Raw genomic sequence first — 23,236 nt, forward strand, 5'->3', positions numbered from 1 at the left:
TTTGGACTGCGAGAGTGTGTTTGGGCCATTTTAGAGTCCATAATCTTTTTTTTAAAAAAAAGCACTAGTCCTCGGGCTGCCCCTCTCGGCCCGCCTCTGGCCTGTCGGGCTTGTAGGATAAACAGGGCGAGCCTAAACAGTTTACGGGTCTCAAATTTTAGCCCAGCTTTTTTTGGAGAACGGGCCGGGCCAACCCGCCGAACCTGGCCTGACACCTCTAATAAAATGGTATACAATAAAGAATTACGTAGAGTTTTGTGTGATAGTATATGTATGGTGCGGTTAGGTGTTGTTTGTTTGTGATGTGGAAAATTTTAAATTTGTTGTTAAGATAGACGAAGATCAATGGATGTATGACAATATAATGTCTGAAGAAGTTGATATGAATGATGAAAATGAACATGAAGCTGGTGTGAATGAAGAATAACATATTGATTGTTCGGATGCGTTCAATACTTCTCAGGTAATAATGTGATTTATTGTTTATAATTTGATAAAATGAATGTCCATTTGAAGACTAAAATTGTGTGGCTTGCGTTGTAGGTGTTTGTTATCCGAGATGATATTTTGTAGTGGGCTCGATTGTTGGATCAAGTGGCCTCAATAACTTAAGAATGGGTGAATTAATTTCCCACTAACAAACTTTTAACCCCCTTTTAAATGATAGGCTCAGAATGCAGAAGTAGAAGCAACAATCAATTTAATAATGTTCTTTAAACATGCAAGACAAAATTGATTGCAATAATATAAATGAGATAAGGGAAGAGAGAATGCAAACTCATTTTTATACTGGTTCGGCCACACCCTTGTGCCAACATCCAGTCCTCAAGCAAGCCACTTGAGATTTTCCTTTCTCTTTGTAAAACCCTTTTACAAAGTCTGAACCACACAAGGACAACCCATCCCTTGTGTTCAAGAATTCTTACAACTTAAGAGACCCTTGGTCCCTTAAACAATCTCTTTGTATAAGAAGAAAGAAGAGGAATTCTCTCTTGAAGAGAATGATATTACAATTGAAGTCCATGAATGAACTTTTAATGGATTTGCAAGTGCTTGCTCAGGAGTTTCTTTTGAGAAAGCATTTGGCAATGAAGTTCTCTTGGAATATCTCTCTCATTGCTTTTTGAAGTCAGACACACACATATATATAGGCCCTTTGTGCCTTTTCAAAATTGTTTGAAGAGATGTGTCTTTTCAAAAAGTTTTTTCTGAAATTCTTCCCTGGTAATCGATTACACAGTTATATATTGAAGGGTCATGACTTTTGAATTTGAATTTCAAGAGTTTCGTTGCTGGTAATCGATTACAAACATCTAGTAATCGGTTATAGGTTCAAAAATCAAATTCAAAACCCTTTTCAACAACTATTTTTCAAACTTCCCTTCTGGTAATCGATTACACTTCCTGGTAATCGATTACCAGAGCCTTGCATGTCTTTGAAACCCTTTGTTTTGAGGCAAGGCTTGATCTTGAAGAAATCTTGAAGCAAGACTTTGTTTGTTGAAATAATCTTGTATTAATCTTGAAGCAGTGCTTATCCTTTTGAAGCGACCTTGTTTGATTCTTCTTTGGCATCATCAAAATCATGTATACATACATTCACATTCTCCCCCTTTTTGATGATGACAATCAAGTGATTTTTTTTAGACATCATCAAAACATACATGATTCACATTGATCATTTGCTTATGAAAATGGATTTGTGGCGGTGATTGTGAGGTCAGACACAAACACTGATATGAGAGGAAGAACTTCATTTGTGTTAATTGGTTGTGAAAGGAGTGGTCAGTATAGGTGTAGGAAGAAAGATTTTGTTAGAAGAGATAGTGGTAGTAGGAAATGTGGGTGTCCCTTCAAGCTTCGTGGGAAACCAGTGGCTAGAGGGCAAGGTTGGATGGTGAAGTTGATGTGTGGGAGTCATAATCATGAATTGGCCAAGTCATTAGTTGCACATCCATATGTTGGTCGATTTACTAAGAATGGAAAGACAATTATTGCTGATATGATAAAGTCAATGGTGAAACCAAAAAACATTATGCTAATGTTGAAGGAGCACAATGCCAATAGTTGTACAACAATCAAACAAATATACAATGCAAGAAGTGCATACTGTTCTTCCATTAGAGAAAGTGATACTGAAATGCAACATCGAATGAAACTTCTTGAACGAGATTAATATATTCATTGGCATAGATTAAAGGATAAAGATGTGGTACATGATATCTTCTGGTGTCACCCTGATGCAGTAAAGTTATGCAATGCATGTAATTTGGTGTTTTTGATAGATAGTACCTACAAAACAATCAGGTACAGACTCTCGTTACTTGACTTTGTTGGTGTGACACCAACGAGGATGACATTCACTACTGGTTTTGCATATCTGGAGGATGAACGTGTTAACAATGTGGTATGGGCTCTAGAACGGTTTCGAGGTCTTTTTCTAAAACGTGATTCCCTACCTGGAGTTATTGTGACCGACAAAGACCTAACATTGATGAATGCAGTGAAAACTGTATTCCCTGAGTGTACTAACTTGTTGTGCAGGTTTCACATCGACAAGAATGTCATGGCAAAATGTAAATCCCTAATAGGTCAAAAAAATGCATGGGAGTATGTCATGGATGCCTGGGGGAGTTTGGTTGATTATTGTTTCAAGCATCAGTTCGATGATTGCCTTAAGAAGTTTGAAATTGCTTGTTCACCATGATGAATGTTTGTTGACTATGTTAACGAAACATGGATAATTCCCCACAAGGAAAAATTTGTTAAAGCCTAGACGAATAAGGTGATGCAGTTAAGAAACACAACAAACAGGTATGAAAATGTTAATGTTTTTTTATTAGGGTTAATGAATTGATGGATTTTAATTATTGTTTTTTGTGTATTTGAAATGTAGGGTTGAATATGCTCATTGAGCTTTAAAAAGATTATTACAAAATATCATTGGAGACCTATGTAGTGTTTGGGATGCCATGAACAACATGATTAGGCTACAACACACTAAAATTAAAGCATCCTTTGAAACAAGTACACATGTGGTTGGACATGTTTTTAAAGTTACCTTATACAAGAGGCTTCTTGGCATAGTTTCAAGATATGCTTTAAATCAAATTGTTGCTGAGTATAAGCGCGTACATTATGCTGGCAAGAATCCTTCTGGTTGTGGGTGTGTGATGAGAACTACTCACGGTCTTTCATGTGCATGTGAGCTATCCAAATATGTTCTTGGTACCATCCCACTTGATTCAATCCATATGTTTTGGCGGAGGCTAAGTTTTTCAGACCAAGGGTTATCTGAGCCCCAAGTGACCATAACGGAAGAGATGAAAACCATATCCAAGCGATTTGAGGAGCTTGATGTTTGTGGCAAAGTAACTCTAAAGAGTAAACTTCGGGAAATTGCCTACCCTGATCAAAACTCTATGTGTCCTTCTCCAGAAAAGGTCAACACTAATGGTGCATAGAAGAAATCAATGACCAAAAACCAAAGATCAATAAAGCGTGATCCATCTTACTGGGAGTATGTTGATGCTTTACATTCTGTGCAAAATAGTAATTCTTTAGTCAAGCGTAGTGCATCATCTTCTAACCAGGCCATTCCAAGAAGGACCATGCCAATGTTGGATCAATTTCATCCGTTCATTCACGATTTCATTGAAAACATTGTGGATGTCAAAGGTGACGATAACTTTAGATATCGTGCAATTGCTGCTTTATTAGATATGGGTGAAGATTCATGGTCCTTGGTGTGCAACCATTTGCTTAAAGAACTTGCCAAATGGTCTGATGAGTATATCAACCTCTTTGGTGGCACATGGATCTGAGGAATTAAAGAGGTCCCTACTTGTTGATCGATTATCCATGGTATGTAATTAATGTTTTGTTTTTTTAGAATTAACTTTAAATAAATGTCATATGTATACTTGATTCATGCAGATTACTATGCATAAGTAGATGAATATAACCGATATGGGATATGTCATTGCATCATGGTATAATGTAATCCTTGTATCGTTGTCTCTGCAACAAAGCATGACGTTCTTTCCTCTTAGAAGTCAACCACCAACAGATTCTTCTGTGCATCGCATAATATGTATTGGTCACGTGCATGACAATCATTTTGTTCAGGTAGGTTCATCATAATCCTATTTTTTAATTTATGCAATTAATTGTGTTATAATAACTTAAAATTGTTTGTGCATGTGTAACAAGTTTATTTAAGAGACCGTTTTCTCTCACCGCCTCTAGCTTTGTTATGGTCAAGCAAGTGTCATCCTCAGGTAAAGCAGTGACCAATTCCATATATTAGTAGAATGCATCAGTATAGAAATTTGATGATGTAGACTATGTTGATTTAAGTGAAGAGTGAACATTTAGGTTCCACTGACTTTGTAATGTCCTACATTAATATATAATTATTTGTTACATTAATATATTACTTAGATTTTGTTATGTGTGTTGTTAGAGTTAACCGCCACGTGTAAACCAAGGTTTAGTGTTGTGCTTTGGTGTTAAATGACATACGTTTGGCATTAGTAATATTAAAAACAATTCAAATAAAATTGGCAACACCAAAAAATAAATTTGACAAAATAAAATGATAAACATAGTCTATAATTGATTAACATAATGTTCATGCGTGATCCATGCGTTGCCTTCATCGTGACTTGACATATACATTGCCATCCACAATGACACTCCTAGCAATCTGTATGCAGTTTTGCATCACATCATGTGCTTCTGTGCCTTCAGTGACTATCCTTAGGTTGAGTAACTGCTCTAACCTTTATGCAATTGCTTGACAAGCATCTTATGACATTGACAACAACGGATAAGGTATTTCCATATTGCATAATTAAATGAAAATAAATTAAGAATAACATGAATTAAAATGTTACCACTACATGTCTAGGATGCTCCACATTAGAAGGTCCTTGTGCAGGTGCTTCCTCCACAGATGCTAGCGCCAACGGGATCTTAGGCATCTCTGGTTCCACATATGTCCCATCTTGCATGACAGGTGGATGTCTGGGTGGATCACCAGGCTATGTTGGTCTCATGAATGGGTGTGAAATTAGGTAGAACCACTCCATGTAGTCGTGTGCACATTGTTCTGGCACAACACAAATCTGCCCCACTGGTGCAAGGTACTCAGAGAAATGCATCCATCTGTCGTCAATATCTTCCAAGGATAACCTTGAACCCGGAGAGTGTGGAGGAATGGTCTGAACGTACCCAAATTGCCTCACCACCCTCTCTGGTCAGTGTATAATGACAACGGGACCCCATCAGATATGTCCAAAAAAACATGAAATGATATTAAACTCTCGAACTGCCCGATGGTCACCGTAAGACATCCATCAAACATCAGCAGTTGTTAGTTGATCTAGACGCTTTCGATATGTCGATGCTGGTAATGACTTCGTAGAAGCCTTCGTATAAGTCCACCGGCAGGCACGTGGTGACCTTTCATCATAGTCTGGGTCCGTAAAAGCCTCAACAATAGATGAAAAATGCTCATAAATCCAATACTACATAGATTAGATCAGAAGAAAACAAATTTCAAATGAACATATTAAAAATATATTAAAAACGATTAAATAACAATAATTGACAATAATTACTTGTAATAGTGTGATATATCCAGCAAGCTATCGGTTGTCGCTCTTACAAGCATCATTCAAATTATCGTACATGTGTTGCACTCTTGTTAGCAAAAAGAGTGGAACCTAACAAATGGAACAAATAAGCACGAGCTACTACAGTCCAATGTTCGACCTCACATTTACTTTGATAAATCTCTCGTAGCCATGATAGGCGTATGTATGCCTCATGACATTGTATTGTCTCAGCTCTAGCTTCATCTCCAAAGACTTCAAGTAACTCGATCAACATCAAGACCGCTTTGTCAACATGAAAAGTCTCGAAGATGTGGAATGCGCCTATGATGGGAAGATGAAGCAGAGAGGCCACATCATCGAGGGTGATGGTCACCTCTCTTACTGGAAGATGAAAACTGCTTGTCTCTTTATACCACCTCTCCACAAAAGCCGATATGAGTCCTCGACCGCTAGTGTCCAATGAACATGCGATCAAAGGACTTAATTCTGTGGCAGCGACTAGTCCTTCAATTTCAGCAGCAGACCTCCTAAATTTTTGAACCTTCCTTCCATGGGAGGATAACTTCAATTCAGGACGTTCCTGAAAAAAATTTAAATAATTTTAACAATAATAACAAATACTTATCAAATATAATGCATTTAAAATTATAAATACCTCTCCATTCCATACAATGACTGCAACATGGTCACCATAGGCAGTCAACACTAATGGGTCACGCGGCCCACCTGGCCTCAACATCATCAACAACTTCTTCAGCATGTTGGAATACATCTTCAGTTGCGTCATCCACGCGAGAAGCATCCTCAGCAGCAACAACTTTCCATTGCCTACGTGTGGATGCTATGGGCCTTCGCCCCTGGGGAACATCATTTAAATGAAGATTATCCTCTCTGCCCAGGGCTCTACCTATAACTCAGCCTAAGGCACGCCCTAAACCTCTAGTTCTAATCATAATCTGAAAATTTTCACATACGTACATATATTTTGGTCAAAATGCAAACAATAACTATATTTTTCATTTATAAACTAACAATAACTATTTACAAACTAATAATAAAAAATAAATATTTATATTTCATACAAATAAAATATTTGTAAACAAATACAAAATTAATATATTTACAATTAAAATTCATACCTTTTTTTAAAACAAAACTAACAAATAAACTAACCATTTAAAAACATAATTGAAAACATATTTTTTCAAACAATAATTATTTTTAAAACTATATTAAATTTTTATATTTAAAATTACAAATAAACTAACTATTTTTCAATTAATTAAAAAATAACGTACGGATCACATGATCCATATGAGTTATATGGATCACATGATCTGTATGAATTATACGGATTAGATTATCCGTATGCGTTATATGAACCAACCACCATGCTTCACCCTACAGCAGCCATTAACGAAGGAGGAGAAGCTTACCTTGACGGCAGAAGTGGCGGAGACGTCTCAACAGAAGCAGCTAATGCGCGGAAAAGAAACCAACAAGTAAAGGGGATGTCCTCCAATGCTCACACTCAAGAAGAGAACAAGCCAACAGGTCGAAGGCGCAGAGAAGAAAAGGAAGCAGCGCAAGGAGGAGTATAGACGCGGTAAACAATAATGCGAAGGGAGGAAATTTATATTTTAAGTGAAGGACATTTTCGCCCATTCACTTCAAATGTTGGGTGCACCAGCAATAATGCTGGGTGCACCTAACAACACCCCGGATATTCTGATCCGAGACCATAACTCCTTCGAGTGGGGGTAATCTTTTAAAGCACGAAATATGTTCTCTTCTTGAGCAGAACATCTTCCACAACCTGGTTGGTCGGTTAAGTGACAAGCAAACCTCTAGGAGTTTGTTGGCAATGCTGCATGAGCAATTTGCCAAAGAAAGAACCCAAGTTTCTCTAGAACATCAGCTTTCCAAATTCCCTTCCAAAGGCGGGATCCCGACGCAGGGTGTTTAACATACCACAAATATGCCAAAGATGGTAAGAGCCATTTGCACTATTATTACATGAACTTACTAGAAACATTATTATTATATACGTTATTGTATTAGTTTATAAGGACTAATAATGAGCAGAATATCTTACCGAAATCAAAATTGAAAAAATATCAACGTACAAGAACTAAAATTAGAAAAATAAACTTACAATGACTAAAAATAAAAAATGCTAATTTACATAGACCAAAAATGTATTTAAGCTAACAATAAATTATATAATTGTTATTTAAAATATTTTTAATACAATCACTTTTATCTTCTCTTTTATCTTTTTACCAAATCAATAATTCATGTAATATATTTTAAGAGAGAAAGTGTTATGCCTTGATAATGTAAAAAGTTACAAAATCATCGGATTATAATGTACTATGTATGATAAATTTATTAATTTTTAAAAGAATTATTTTAAAATAATTTAAACAGTGAATTATAATGGATAATAATATAAAATTATTTTAGATACGTGAACATTAAACTCAAATTTTAATATCATAATATATAATATAGCCAAATTACACCATCGAAGTTTTCCTAATGGACCTTTGCACTTAATTGGTTTAAATGTTTGATTATATTTTTATTGTATTAACATTTACTATCTCGTTTTTTTTTATTTTTCTAAAAAAATTCCTGTACTTAATAACATTTTAATATATGCAAACAAAAGATAACGATTGATACTTTTTCGAAAGGATGATGATAGATATACTTTTGTCAATGAATTAAATATTGTTTCTCTTGAGGAAAATAGGGTAAAAAAAAAATGAATGACAACAGTAATTGTATGAAAATATATAATAAATTATATACTTTTTATATTCACACACACATATATATATATATATATATATATATATATATATATATATATATATATATATATATATATATATAATATTGTATCCAATATAATTCAAATAAAGAAAATTGTTGAGCGGTTTAGGTTGTGAAGGAGAAGAAAAAGACTCTTTACCATTTATATAATATTTTTTAAATTATAAATTATTTAATCACATCATCACTAGTTTACATAAGTTTCAGTTCATCGTTAAAATATCACATCATTCGTTTATACCAGTAACTAGCCAGGTGCACATGCATTTCCACGAGTCATTCTTGTTGTAACACATGTTCGAAATACATATACATATGTTAATAAAATTCAATGTTTTTATTGAAATAAACATAATTAGCTAATAAAGCTCTTCAAAATGGCAAAAAAAAAAGTTTAATATCTATACACTGACAACATAAAATAATCTTACACTGTCATGCAATCATAAATCATTATTTAATTATTTTAAAAATCAACAAACTTATTATATATGATGAATTGTGATTAGATGATTGTGTAGAATTTTTTACATTATCAGTTCATAACATTTTTTTCTCAAAAAAAATAATAACGATATTATATGTCAAAATGAAAAATAATGATATTAGATATTTTCATTGAAATAAACATAATTAGGATAATATTTATGAAATTGTTTTAAAATTATTTTATATGGTTTCTAATTAAAAATGATTTTTTTATAAATATTAATGAACCAAATTTTAGTGTATGATCTTATTAAACATAGGGCCAAAATAACTATTTAGATCTAAAATAATGTGGAGTATAAAAAATTAAACTTCAGGATATAAATATTATTCAACAAAAATATTTTAATCATTTCTTAGTAAAACATGATTGTCTCTCAAGAATGGTACTTGTGATCTTTTTCATTAAATAAAATAAAATAAACTTAATTATTATATTACTAATAAAGTAATTTAAAGCTATTTTTTAATAAAAATATATTTAATAAATTGATTTTAATATTTTTATTTGATATTCAAGTAAAAAATAACATTATTGTATAAATAGTAATCAACCAAATTTTAGTATATGAACTTATTAAACATAGGGTCAAAATAATATTTTATAAGAAATATATTAACTAATTAGATCTAAATTAATATTTAGTATAAAAAATTCAACTTCATGATATAAATATTGTTCAATTTTTTTTATACCATTTCTTAGTAAAATTAATTTTTGAAAGATTTATCTCCCGTGAATGAAACAAAATTGTCCCCGTAAATGATACTTGTTATATTTTTAATTAAATAAATTAAAATTAATTTAACTATTATGTTATTATTGAAGTGATTTAAAATAATTTTGTAATGAAAATATTTTTAATAAATTTATTTTAATATTTTTTTATTTAATATTCATTTTAAAAAAAATAACATTATTGCATAAATATTAATGAACCAAATTTTATTATATGAACTCATTAAACAGAGTCAAAATAACTAATTTGATCTAAATTAATGTTTGGTATAAAAAATTACACTTCATGATATAAATATTATTCAAAACAAATATTTTATACCATTTAGTAAAAGTAAATTTTATCAGAATTATTTGTTGTGAATGAAACATTATTGTCTCTCGTGATCCTTTAGATTTTTCCATTAAATAAACTAAAAGTAACTTAATTATTATATTATTAATAAGAAAAATTTAGAGCTATTTTGTAATGAAAGTATATTTAAAAAATTAATTTTAATATTTTATTTTATATTCATGTAAAAAATTAGCATTATTGTATAATTATTATTCAACCAAATTTTAAGTATATGAACTTATTAAACATAGAGTCAAATTTTTTATAAGAAATATATTAACTAATTAGATGATTTTTATGTAAATATAATTTTTATAAATTATAGAATATAAAAAGGAGGAAGTGGTTGAAAAATAAAAGAAAAAGAAAAAAGAAAGTGAGAGAGAAGAGAAGGAGAGTGGGGACGGAAGAGAGAAAGACAGAGGATGGAAGGGGTGAGGCCAAGAGAAAAAAAATGTGTAAAATTTTTGAAAAATAAAAGAAAAAAGAAATAAAAATAGAATGCGAAAAAACCCTCTTTTTAGGACATGTGTCATCAAAAGAAGCATGGTATTTTGTCAGGGCGTTACACTTAATGCTTTCCCGGTAATACACTTATTTTACTTTATTTTGTTTTATCTTTTATATATATATATATATATATATATATATATATATATATATATATATATATATATATATATATATATATATATATATATATATATATATAAACAAAGAACAATTGATGAGATATTTTGCCAACTTAATTAGAAATAGAAATTATAAATTAACCACACGTATTCTACAATATTTATTATTTAAATAGTTTTTGAAGTAAAATTTCAAAAAAAAATAATTTAAGGTGTTACAACTAGTATAATCAAGGGATTTAGATCCTTTTGTTTAATGAATTAAAATTTGGATAAATTTATGGGTTGATGATAACATTAACTTAATTAAATATAAATGCATAGTGATTACATGTTAGAAAGTCTAATAAAATTAAATCCCAACAATTTTACTCATTGAAATTACTCTAATTTTCTACATATACCAAATGTTTCACAAAATTCCTCAATCAATTTTCTCTTACTTTTCTCTTTTACTTTTATGCAATTATCTTTAATTTGGACGTCTTGAAAGGGGACCGAGTGCATTTTCTCTTGTTGGTGGTTGCTTTCTTTAGCATGGTGCTGCACCTTTGCTCTTGTTTCTGTAATATTATGGATATAGATCGGCTGTATTCTTTACAGAACATTATTAGTTGGTATAATTAATACTAATGGTTGTGTTGTTAGATTTCATTTTTTACGTATTCCCTGCTTAAGTTGAATACCTTCTTAATTAGTTGGTATTAATTAATTTAATTTTTTTTAGTTGTATTCATATCTTCTTTTAAGTTGAATACCTTGTTTAGAATTTTTTTTCCTGCCATAAAGTATAAACTATTGAGACAGGATATATGTCACCACATTTATGTGTTAAAATTTAAAATTAAATTACTATTAATTAAGATAAGCATTATCTAACCTACCATAAGAATGAAAAACAAAACAAACATAATTTATAAAGAATAACAATAATTTTTTTTAAAGGATGAAAAGCCAAAACGAATTAAATTGTAAGGACTAAAGAGATATTTAAACAATTAAGATAACAATAATAATAATAATAATAATAATAATAATAATAATAATAATAATAATAATAATAATAATAAATATTATTATTATTATTATTATTATATTTTAATTTATCTAAAATATCTTTAATGTCATATGTTGTATTAAGATTTTATATTTAAATGAAATTAAAATTAACTAAATTTAAGTAATATTATTTGACAAAAATAAAAATTATAAATAAAAGAAATAAATCTAGATACAAAATACGAGAGAAATTACGTGCCTTAATAAGAAAAGAAATGTTAAAGACACTCTAAAGTGATAACTTATGATACTTGGAGAAGATTAGATGAACAATTGGTGAAAAATCATGGCGTTTGACTTTAGAACTTCACAAAAATTGTTTTTTTTTCTTCTCAGTATTAAAAAAAATTCAAATTTTGTGATATGCACGTGTTCTCGCATATATTCTTCGTCATCAACGTTTATTCTTCTTAATAGCCTCGACATAAAGGTAGGCAAAGTCATCTTGACAATTATAAAATGTTCACTCATTTATGTAAATTATTGTAAGATTTGTCATTACTTTGCATAAATTTATCTATTTTTATAAGCCAATGTGTATATATGCCAATAGAGTAACATATAAATTTTGGATAATAATCAATAACTAAATCCTGAAAAAAAAATTAATCATTCACTAAACAGTAGCTTCAAATGTTAAAGAAGTTATTGATTGTAGTAGTGTATTTTAGTTTAAAGAAAAGGGATAAATTTTTTTGATAAAAACCCAAAGTGTAACATTAATGATTAACTAAAGGTTACCTCTTCGAAGTTTTCAATTCTTTCTAATCTTTCTTTTGCAAATTTTAAATGATTAAAAAATCGACAGCATTTCACAAATAGAAGCCAGAAACATGATGATTTATTCAACTGAATATATATGGAGTTTTGAGCTTCTATATATTTCCTAAGGAATTAAGAGTTATATATATTGTCAAGTAGTTGTTAGATATAATGATCATGGGAAAGATGTAATTGTTTTTATAAAAAGAAACTCATAAAAATTATAAAACATAATCAGCTAGTTAAATTAACTTTTTAAGATTATACCATACCCTTACCATAGAAAAGTGTATATTATGTGAATACCAATAAAAATTTAGAGTTTTCATTTACTTTTTCACACACCAAAAAAATGGAGGTGAAGGAAAATCAGAGTTCTACTAAGATTTTTGGGATTTTTTCAAAAGAGGAAGATGATCTTTTCTTAAAAAGTAATCGGAAAGGTATAATTGTTTTTATAAAAAAGAAACTCTTAAAAACTATATAACAGTATAAACTAGCTAAACTAACTTTTTAAGATTATACCAGACCCTTAACATAGAAAAGTTTATGTTATGTGAAGACCACTAAGAATCTAGGATTTTCATTTACTTTTTCACACACGCAAAAAAATGGAGGTGAAGGTAAACGAGAGTTCTACTAGTTTTTGGGGTTTCTTTGAAAGAGGAAGATGATCTTCTCTATGAATTAACCAAAAGGTCAAAAGGAAAACTAATGAAGGCGATGACTCGTTGGAGATGGAGGTAGAGAATGACAAAGAGGAGGGTGACTCGTACAAGGAAAAATTGCTAGTAGCAAAGGGAGTAGTTCCTTTTTCTGCCTTTGATGGAAGGTGTTATGACAATCCTGATAAGGAGGTACCTCCAGCCCCTATCATGAAGGAGGATGTGGAACACTTTAAAGAGTTGCCTATATTTGACGAGGAATTTAGTGATTGATGTAAGCCATGGAAGGGCTCTTTGATGATAACTATGCTAGGCAAAAGGGTAGGGTTTTGTATGTTGGAATAAAAAATGAAGCTGGATTGGGCAAAGATTATTGACGTACTACAAGACTATTTTCAGGTATTGTTCATGTCAGAAGAAAATTACAGTAATGTTTTTTTCAACTGGAGACCCTTCTTCCTAGCAAATACAACAGTAGGGAGGAAGTTGGCGGTTTGGATTAGAATCCTTGACCTCCCTATTGAATTGTACAATGATAAATCCGTATGGAGGTTAAGCTCTACGTTTAAAAATTGTACAATGATCAATTCTTATTGACATACCACGAGACTATTTTCAGGTGTTGTTAACATCGAAAGAAGATTACAATAATGTTTTTTCAACGGACCTTGGATGATAGCGAGTTATTACATTTTCGTACAAAAATGAAGATTTTTCTTCCCAGCAAATACGACAGTAGGGAGGAAGTTGGCGATTTGGATTAGAATCTCTGACCTCCCTATTAAATGGTCACAAGTCCAAACTAGATCGCGCCAACGACAATCGACAACGGAGATTCGCATGCAGGCACGGTGATTAACGACAACAAAAATTCTTTCTATTAATAGGAGTGGTTCTTCCAGATCTGTCAAGTTTTTTATTTTGTAATTTGTTCTTGGGATGGATTGGATTGTTGTGAAATTTCCTCCCTCTTTTCATTTGCTTTATTCTATTAATTTTCCCCTCTTAAATCAATTATACTAAGATAATAACAATTGATTTTTTTAATTGAAAATGTTAGGTTCTTTTAGAGAAACCCTTCTCTTCCACCATGAAGAATCTCCCTTCCGCTCCAGTGGTAGTTCTTTGAAGAACGGTTTTTATACCTAGGGACCTTGTGTCAAGAACAAGAACCCTACAGTAAAGATGCTCTAATAAAACAAAAATATTTTTAATCCTTGATATTATGTTTTATTCAATTATAAATTAGTGAAATTTTATTTTGGATCTCTAATAAATTTTGTAAATCAGTTCCTATCCAATATTTTTCAAAGGGACTATAATATAAATGAACAAAATTTATTAGAGACAAAATAAAATGTTAATTTATCAAGGATTAATTTTTTTTTGTTTTATTAGGTACTCCACAATTTTTTATTATTAGAGACCCAAAACAAAATTTGTTAATTTATCATAAATTAAAAGATTTTGGCCTTTTTTATTTTACATGATTGTACAATATTGATGGTATCCGAGGAAATCTAAAATGTTTTGTAGAAGGTATTATTTTTTCACAATTGCTTTGAAAAAAAAATCCAAGAAACCTTTTTTTTATAAATAAAGTATCAATATCAACAACACAGGCGTCAGTACTGTGCCTGGTGCTTTGCAATGACACCTAGTATGTAATTTGTAATAATACAATTGAGGATAATGAGTCTTGGGATACAGTTGCAGAATAAAGTTAGCTATACTCTACATTTACAACATTGTTGCTCATCTGATGGTCACAGCATCCCTTTGTGTTTCCTTGTTCATCCCTCTAGCAAGATTAAAAATCCCTGGTATTATAGACAAAAAAGAGAAGGGAATGGCATCAGATCCATATCAGCTTGCGATGATGCATAGTAGAGGAGCTGGGATTTTTGTTGGTGATCCGAATAGGGCACTTAATGCAACATGAAACAGAAGCCAAGATGTTGGTTGTTCATAGCAGGGCATGAAATTGGATACCATAGGCACTAATCGATAGCTGGAACGTGCAGGCAACCCTGATCAAGCCTATTGTGAAACTAGAACATTAGAGTTCAGAAATTCAAGTCGTTTCTTTGTTAAATTGATTTTCTCTTCTGCTTCTGTGGCTTTTTCTCGTACCCCACGGACCACAGCTTCTGGTGCTTTCTCTACAAACTATACAAGTTATAGCAATAAGTAATTGACAAAGATTACTTTTGTGCAAACATTTCAGAAAAGTTCTATACATGAGAAATGCTGGTGACATTTTCTAATACACTCTGTGATCGGTTGAAATTTATTGGAAACTACCAAGTGGTAAGTTTCACCTCTCATTTAATTTTTCTCTCTCGATTTAAAAGTGAGACTCACCAAAATTGATAATTTTCAATAAATTTTACCAATCATAAGAGTGTTGGAAAAACAATGTTAGTTAGAAGGAGTTCGGAGTGTCATTAGCATTCTATTTCTATACATAGACTATTCTAGTATAGTGCCAAAATAACGATGGGCACCTCACCATAACTAACATTATGCATACTACCAAAATTAACCATTTAATATAGATATTGAACCAATGAAAGTTAAAAATGGAATAATTTCATTACTGTAATTATCTATATTTAAAGTTTAGAGAAGCGAGCAATCAGTATTCAGAATGGAAATCCTCCGAAGTCCCTGATATTTTGTCCAGCTACTCAAAAGTCACCAACTGACCCCGTCTGCATATAGATCTTAGCCCTGGCATATTTGTGAAGAGAAACCAAATATTGAAGCTAGTTCTAAAAGAGCTTAAAAGCTGTTATACAAAAATTATTATCAGATAATACTCCAGCACTTCAGTTATATCTAAATATTTGATTTAGATTTTATATTATCTTCCCAAATAGTGTTAAAAAAAATCTGATAAACTCATTTTCTACCTTTACCCACTTTTGTGTTAAGACGAATTTTGAGTCTTCCTATATTACCTGATTTTGATGCTTAGGCAAAAATAAACAGTATACAGAAGGTAAGAAATATATTGTCTCATACTTGAGGAGAATTGAGTTTAGCTATCAATCCATCATACTCCTTCTGCATCTTGGAAAGGCGCTTTGAAAGACGGTCAACTTCTGCGGAAATATCAACCATATCGGCCAGAGGGAGATAAGCCTCTAGTCCCTCTCCAGCCACAAGATGAACTGACTGATCAGCATTTCCTGAATCATATTACATGAAATTGGTTCAGCCACCAGTTCTTATTTGGAACCAACAAAAAATTGACATGAGGAAAAAAATGAAATTTCAATTCCCAATCAGGGAGTGCAAAGTGTAGTAGAAATCATGCCTGGAAAAGAATTTGTAAAATGCAGATTTTGTAAATCCAGCCGAGAGAGAAGTGCTAGAACCTCTCTTTCTTCCTGATGAAACATAAGATACACCAAAACATTACTAAGTATATCTCGAGCAAAGAGCAGAGGACAAAATCTAAGAACTTCATAAAGGTAACAACAGTTCTCATGTTGCTTAGAAATGAAGTAATGAAGTAATTCGTCCAAAAATGTGGCAGTTCATGTTGTAAGCAGGTAGATGGAAAGAAGAAATAGTCCAAAAACTATATCAAAAGCATAATTAGTATGATTTATAGATTAAAACTAAAAAAAATAGATGATAAATAAAATTGCAATTCAATTAAATTTTCCCAAAGATTGGGGGTTGAGAAATGAGGATTTATCACACTTACAGCAATATATTCTATAACTTCATTGTTTGCAACCACAGATGCTGATATCCGCTTTGCAGGCTCAACAGAATATTCTGCCCGAGCATTCCTGATGGCTCTAACCTAAATAATAAGAAAAAAACTGATCAAAAGCTGGCATGGTTCTGTAACATCGGCAGTACGATGATTGTAAAAGAATCATGTTCCAAATAAGTATTGAATAGGATGAATGAGAGAAGAAAATGTAGATATGAACACACCAAAGCCTGGAAATTTTCAAACTTTTTAACAGAGCAGGTGTTCCTTGGAAGTTGAGTCTCTGGCCAAGGCGATACAATAAGAGCATGCTTTCGATAAGGGAGTGCCTATTGATAAAGAAGAAATCAAAACATAATAAAAATTTCACCATATAATCACTGAACTTAAACTAATATTTTAAAAAAAATACTGTTGAATTTAAAGACAGATAGATATAAAGAAATAGAATGGAATTGCTCGAGTGAAATTGCTTTCTTACTTATGCAGAGCATCCATATATTGAAAAAGTATTTACTGTGTTGTGTGTTTTACCACACATGAATAATCTTTATTTATAATCAGTAAGGATACATAAATAACATAAGAAATAATGAGTAGAAGAATCCCTAATTTATCAGCTATACAAGATCCCTATTTACAGAAGATTAAATCATATCAAATCATATTTAACAAGATGCATGGCTGATAAATTTTTATCGATGAACAGTTGTACAGAACTGGGTCAAAACCAGCTCTGGAACCAACTTGAATTTAGAAAATCAGAGATTTAGAGGAAAAGTATACTGAACCTGCTTCAGTAAACACTCAGCATATGGTATTTTTATACATTAAGAGTAAATGCATCTCCTGTTTACAAGACACTAAAAAAGAATTTATGCTATTTCCTATGATACAATTTTTCCAATGAATAGATATTCCCCTGGATGCATGACTGCTCAAGCCTAAAAAATTAATTGCATTCTAACAAATTCATACACTACTAATTACACATTAACACAAGTATTTATTTTCAAATGAAACCCTAGTAGGAATATGTGTAATTTTCCTCATAGGGGAGAAGGTAAGAAACCTAACTGTGATTCAAACATAGGTTTCTTCAGATTCAATGCCATTCATATTTGTTTATATGGGAAAAACCATAGTTTAACTCAATGTTGAAATCATCATTGTAAATATGTTCCCTAATAAGCCAAACCAAACTTACAGCAACAAATTGTAGGAACATAGAAAATCATCACTATAATTTTGCTTGTGATGCACTATATAGAGTCTGCACCAAATTTACCTGCCACAGCTCCTCAGTTACAAATGGCATGAAAGGATGCAGCACTTTGAGTATGTTCTCAAAAGTATATAATAGAACAGCCTGTGCCACTGAAGCAACAGACTTGCCTCCAGCTCCAGACTGGTAAAGACGCTCTTTACTAGCCTCAATGTACCTAAAAGATCAGAGAGCATTACTCAAAATCAAGGCAAAGACCCACAAAGATCACCATATAGAAATAAAAACACATATTACTACTAGTATAAAAGAAACATACCAATCAGCAAAATCAGCCCAAAAGAAATCATATGTTTCTCGTCCCACTTCTCCAAAGTAAAATTTGTCATAGCTTGCACTGGCAGAGTCAATGAGCAAGTGAAGTTTTGATACCTAAAAATTTAAATCAAGATTTTCAGAGCTGAGCAAAATTAGCAACATAAAAAATGTAAAAAAAAATTGCCTTACCACCCAACACTCTGGTAAAGGAAGATTAACCACAGTGACTTCACTGTCAAACTAAACACAATAAAAAGAGTCTTACGTCAGAATATGTTGGACAAATATTAAGTAAACATCAGGCAAACTAGAAGGAACTGCAATACCAATATTAACTAAACTTCCTTTCTTAAAATGATAGTGTCTCAATAAATTGACCATACTAACTTGGCTGCCTCTTTTACCCAATACTACAAAAAACACAAGACCCAACCTTTAAACTATACTAGTACTCACAAATTTTCATTCTTGGAACTGTTGTTTATTATTTGTTTCACTTTCACATATTCACTTCATATGCTACATTGAGGCCACAAGGTAACAATGTAGAAAAGGCCAACTTTTGTTATGATGTGCAACAGATGCTAGATTTTGATGCAATTAGTTGATGTGTAACTAGTATTTTTTAAATGGTTTTGATGGCATAACCACTTGGTATGGGATAAAAGTAGGCTTTCAGATTCTATCTAGTGCAAGGAACATGGCCATTTAAATGAGGTCTCAAAATAGCAGATATGTTGAGGGCTTGGGCAACACTTTTACATTCATTTCTCTTTATTTTCTGTAAAGGGGGATTTCTTATCTTCACTTCTCTTTGTAATTTTCTTCTCCCCCATCTTAATTTCTTCTTTTATCTAAAGAGAAAAAGTAGAGAATTTTTTTTTTATATAAGTAATGCAATAAGAAAGTGCTAACTGGGGGTCATCCTTTTAAACATAAACAAATCATCAAAAGGAGGGGATGGAGGTAGCTATCTAACTCTTGGATGCTAAGATTGCTACTTACCTTATATGACAATATTTCTTCCCAAGCAGAAGTATCATTCTCGTTAGGTAAGTTCTGCAATATAAATTTGCCAGCATTCCACAATTTGTTTGTGAAGGCTTTGTTGGAGGTCAACCGCTCAGTAGACAGATTAAGGTCCTGGCAGAACAAAACAGTATCCCATCATCCGCATCATAATAAGATAATCAACTTCCTCAAGGAATAAACATTGGTCTACAATTAGAATACAACAAAACAAACCTGGCCAGCTGTTCCTAAAGCTAGTGTGAATCGCAAAGCATCTGTACCAAATTCTTTGATAGTGTCAAGGGGGTCTATTACATTTCCCAATGTTTTGGACATTTTTCTCCCCTGAAAATAATAGAAGTGTTAGACTATCATTTTACAGACATGGCATGGGTTTGAAGCAGGGTTAAATTACCAATATAAGTAAAACCCTAAATCACAATTGTAAAAGGTAAGATTTCATACACTGAAAGTATGTAAGTTTAAAACCTGACCATGTTTACACAATCATTTTGTTGAAAAATATTTACAAAAACCTAACCATTACATAATTGAGTATGTCACTCATTTATGCTCTTGGCCAGAAAATCTATCAAAGTCCTTTTATATTTTCTCAAATCAATTTCTAGTTTTTCATACACTAAAATAAGAATTTCAATCAATAGGATGTCTCGAATTTATATCTCAAGATAATACATAAATTTCATGATATGGCAAATAAGAAAGGTTTGCATACTTTGTGTTTCCCTATTTTACTTCCAACTGCAATTTTGAGACTGCTGCTGTAACATTTATTTTACAGTTTATAAGATCTTAAATAACACATTTTTAACAGAGAATCAAGAAAAGTATGAAGCAAATTACATGACTTAGTAATATTTGTTCCTAAGGTTCTTTAGGGATGAGTAGTAAACTCAAAGGACAAAAAGATTCCAAACTTAAATATTTAAACTGAATGCTTGCAAAGTATTGAGGAAAACCAAGTCACACATCGGCTAGAGATAAGACCAAGATAGAGTGCATAAGTGGGGGGCAACCCTCATCTTTTGAGCTAGCTTTTGGGGTTGAGTTAGGCTCAAATCCACATTCTAACATGTTATAAGAGCTTAGGTTATTCTTGACAGAGGAATAATGAAAGTCGTACTCCGCAGGGGCACAGAGGAATAATGCTGAGGACCTTTTCTCTGCCCTTCTAAGGTTACATTCCTTCTCTTCACAAACATTCGTGAAATACGCACACTTTTGCTGTTGTTTGGCAGCTGTCTCGGCATCCTTTCGCTGACGACTATTGGAGTATGTAAATGCATAACTGTGAAAACAGTTTTGTATCATGATTGTAAGGGCTGTTAGCTTTTGCTAACAACACCCATCTAGTGATTAGTCAGCAGTATAGAAGTTATAAGGGCTGTTAGTTTCCACTACCGGCACCTTACTAGGACCAGGTAGTTACATTCTGTTAGAATTAGTTATGAGTTAGTTATTGTTAGTTTCACAGTTCAGAGGTCTTTAAATACCTCAGTTGTAACTAACTAAAATCAACTTTTGAGATCAATAATATCAGTTATCTCTCTTTCTATTTCTCTCTCTCTCTCAGCTTATCGAAAATGGTATCAGAGCCATTTTTTAGTAAGCATTGTTCTTCTGCAAGGTCCTGTGCTGTGTGTTCATGGCTTCTGCTCCTTCAAATCCAGTTTCTCAATCTTTTCCCAACTCGATTGCAGAGAAACTGAATATTGCAGCATAGCTCAGACTTTCACTGAGTTGACCTGGATTCATGCTTTGCTAACAGAATTACAAGTCCCTTTCACCAGTCCTGACTCCTGTTATCTTCTGTGATAATCAGAGTGCTGTCTCCATTGCTCATAATCCAGTTTTCCATAGCAGAACTAAACACATGGAAATTGATGCGTTTTTTGTCAAGGAAAAGATTTTGGCCATGCAGCTCTCTATTGTTCATATTCCAGCTTTGGATCAGTGGACTGATGTTCTGACTAAGCCTCTCTTTGGATCAAGATTTGAAGCTCTTCAAGGCAAACTCAATGTGAAGAGTGTTTCTCTTGAAAACTCTTCCCCTTGAGTTTAAGGGGGGGGGGGGGGGGGGTATTGGAGTATGCAAATGCATAACTGTAAAAACAGTTTTGTATCATGATTGTAAGGGCTGTTAGCTTTTGCTAACAGCACCCATCTAGTGATTAGTCAGCAGTATAGAAGTTATAAGTTATAAGGGCTGTTAGTTTCCACTATCGGCACCTTACTAGGACCAGGTAGTTGCATTCTGTTAGGATTAGTTAGGAGTTAGTTATTGTTCAGAGGTCTTTAAATACCTCAGTTGTAACTAACTAAAATCAACTTTTGAGATCAATAATATCAATTATCTCTCTTTCTATTTCTCTCTCTCTCAGCTTATCGAAAAACGACCACCAGCGACCACCGTCGCCTCTCCCTTCATGGCTACTGAGATTCCTTTGGACTTTGCTTCTGCAACGGCATTCACCAACGTCCCTCGCACAAATGCATTTTGTGTGCAACTTTCTTTGCGAGTGAACAGTACCCATGCCCACTGTTGGGCCTGTTTGGCCGCCAGTATGCTGCTCTCTTGTCGGTCAGCATCACCGACCTTTCAAGAACACCACGCCATCCACGTGCGCAGCCAACTCAACACACTGCCACAGTGACCCCTTTCCAGCGAGAGAAGTTGACGCACACGATGCGTGACACATCTCCAGCAAGCGTCACACTGAAATCGCCTCCTTCCACCTAAGGGTGTGCTTTGCTTTATTTACGGGTGAACACCCGTTGCAACTACGAGCCTCCGTTGGATGCCATTGAGGTTTTTCGACGCAACCACACAACCAGAACCATCTTTATTTTCATTTTTGTTGGGTTTACCACATTTGTAACAAGCTTGGTTCATATGACATATATGCTCCAGCTTGAGGGGGAGTGTGAAATATATGATTTGATATGTTTTAATCACAACAGTAATTCCTTTATTTACAGTTTCTAATCATATTAACAATTTCTTCAGAAAAATAAATAAAAAAGCAATGATAAATATATGACAAAATCTTAACCCCACACTGTTTATCTTGTTAACGTCATGCACAAATAAGTCACACATGTTGTGGCCAGGACAAATTGATACAACTTTCTTTTAACAGTTTTAAAGCCAATGCATATGGTGCCTAATACTTATAAAGATCCTAATACAATTAGCAAAAACAGAGCATAAAGATTCTAATACAATTAGCTGATGTCAGACATTTTTTTTAATTATTGCATCTGAATGGAAAACTACTGCATTAACCAAGAGAAAAAGTCAAAATAAAGATACATCGCAAGCTAAACCCTATAAGATTAGAGAGCTCTGGGAAATTCCAGACCTAACTAGTTTCATAATTGAACAAATCCAGATTCCAGAACCAATGAACATTGATACTTGACACATGACATGCCAAGTTTGAAACTAAGTTTTGCATATTCAAAAGCAAAATGGAGACACATGACATGCCAAGTTTCAATTGTTCCTTCATATATTTCATGAAGGAATAGCAGCATAAAGTTTGTCAAATCACAAGAGTTTGAGCATTAAATAAAATACAAGATTTAATATCATAAAACAGAGGAAAGCAATCTAGCTAAAATCATGGTAAATACAAAAAATATATATAACTAGAAGTCACCTGTGAATCCCTAATTAGTCCATGCAAATAAACATAAGAAAATGGAACAGTCCCTGTGAATTCAATCCCCATCATCACCATTCTTGCCACCCAAAAGAACAATATGTCATGCCTGTCAAAA

At 32.5% G+C, this 23,236-nt stretch overlaps 2 protein-coding genes across 6 annotated transcripts in view; both read right to left on the reverse strand.

Moving 5' to 3' along the window:
* Nucleotides 1–5,360: 5,360 nt before the first annotated feature.
* LOC102665863 (protein MAIN-LIKE 1-like) lies at nucleotides 5,361–6,408 on the reverse strand. Its single transcript, XM_006601486.1, has 3 exons — nucleotides 6,277–6,408; nucleotides 5,695–6,183; nucleotides 5,361–5,531 (listed from the first exon to the last, which is right to left on the reverse strand). The coding sequence occupies exons 1-3, from the start codon at nucleotides 6,406–6,408 to the stop codon at nucleotides 5,361–5,363; spliced, it is 792 nt and encodes a 263-aa protein (XP_006601549.1).
* Nucleotides 6,409–14,718: 8,310 nt separating this feature from the next.
* LOC100818869 (valine--tRNA ligase, chloroplastic/mitochondrial 2) overlaps nucleotides 14,719–23,236 on the reverse strand; it is a 79,040-nt gene continuing 70,522 nt past the window's right edge. For 2 of the 5 annotated variants that reach the window (XM_003550050.5, XM_006600971.4), the window contains 11 exons: nucleotides 23,116–23,227; nucleotides 19,667–19,777; nucleotides 19,427–19,564; nucleotides 18,611–18,661; nucleotides 18,423–18,535; nucleotides 18,167–18,320; nucleotides 17,103–17,207; nucleotides 16,864–16,965; nucleotides 16,468–16,540; nucleotides 16,173–16,339; nucleotides 14,719–15,314 (listed from right to left, as the gene is read on the reverse strand). In XM_003550050.5, the coding sequence (XP_003550098.1) occupies nucleotides 15,186–15,314; nucleotides 16,173–16,339; nucleotides 16,468–16,540; nucleotides 16,864–16,965; nucleotides 17,103–17,207; nucleotides 18,167–18,320; nucleotides 18,423–18,535; nucleotides 18,611–18,661; nucleotides 19,427–19,564; nucleotides 19,667–19,777; nucleotides 23,116–23,227 (1,255 nt within the window). In that variant the 3' untranslated portion in view covers nucleotides 14,719–15,185. Of the gene's footprint in view, nucleotides 15,315–15,620; nucleotides 16,340–16,467; nucleotides 16,541–16,863; nucleotides 16,966–17,102; nucleotides 17,208–18,166; nucleotides 18,321–18,422; nucleotides 18,536–18,610; nucleotides 18,662–19,426; nucleotides 19,565–19,666; nucleotides 19,778–23,115; nucleotides 23,228–23,236 lie in introns of those variants that run through there. The other 3 variants (XR_005889419.1, XM_041011386.1, XM_041011387.1) reach the window with 3 other exon arrangements.

The sequence above is a fragment of the Glycine max genome, chromosome 17 (genome assembly GCF_000004515.6).
Source record: "Glycine max cultivar Williams 82 chromosome 17, Glycine_max_v4.0, whole genome shotgun sequence".
In the NCBI taxonomy this organism is placed as follows: Eukaryota; Viridiplantae; Streptophyta; class Magnoliopsida; order Fabales; family Fabaceae; genus Glycine; species Glycine max.

What these genes read in the sequence shown, in the direction of transcription:
- LOC102665863 (XM_006601486.1), bottom strand. Translation starts at nt 6,408, where the DNA reads ATGACGCAACTGAAGATGTATTCCAACATGCTGAAGAAGTTGTTGATG. An exon ending in TCATTGTATGGAATGGAGAG is followed by an intron (nt 6,184 to 6,276) that starts GTATTTATAATT and finishes CCTGAATTGAAG; the next exon opens with TTATCCTCCCATGGAAGGAA. An exon ending in CTAACAAGAGTGCAACACAT is followed by an intron (nt 5,532 to 5,694) that starts GTACGATAATTT and finishes TAATCTATGTAG; the next exon opens with TATTGGATTTATGAGCATTT.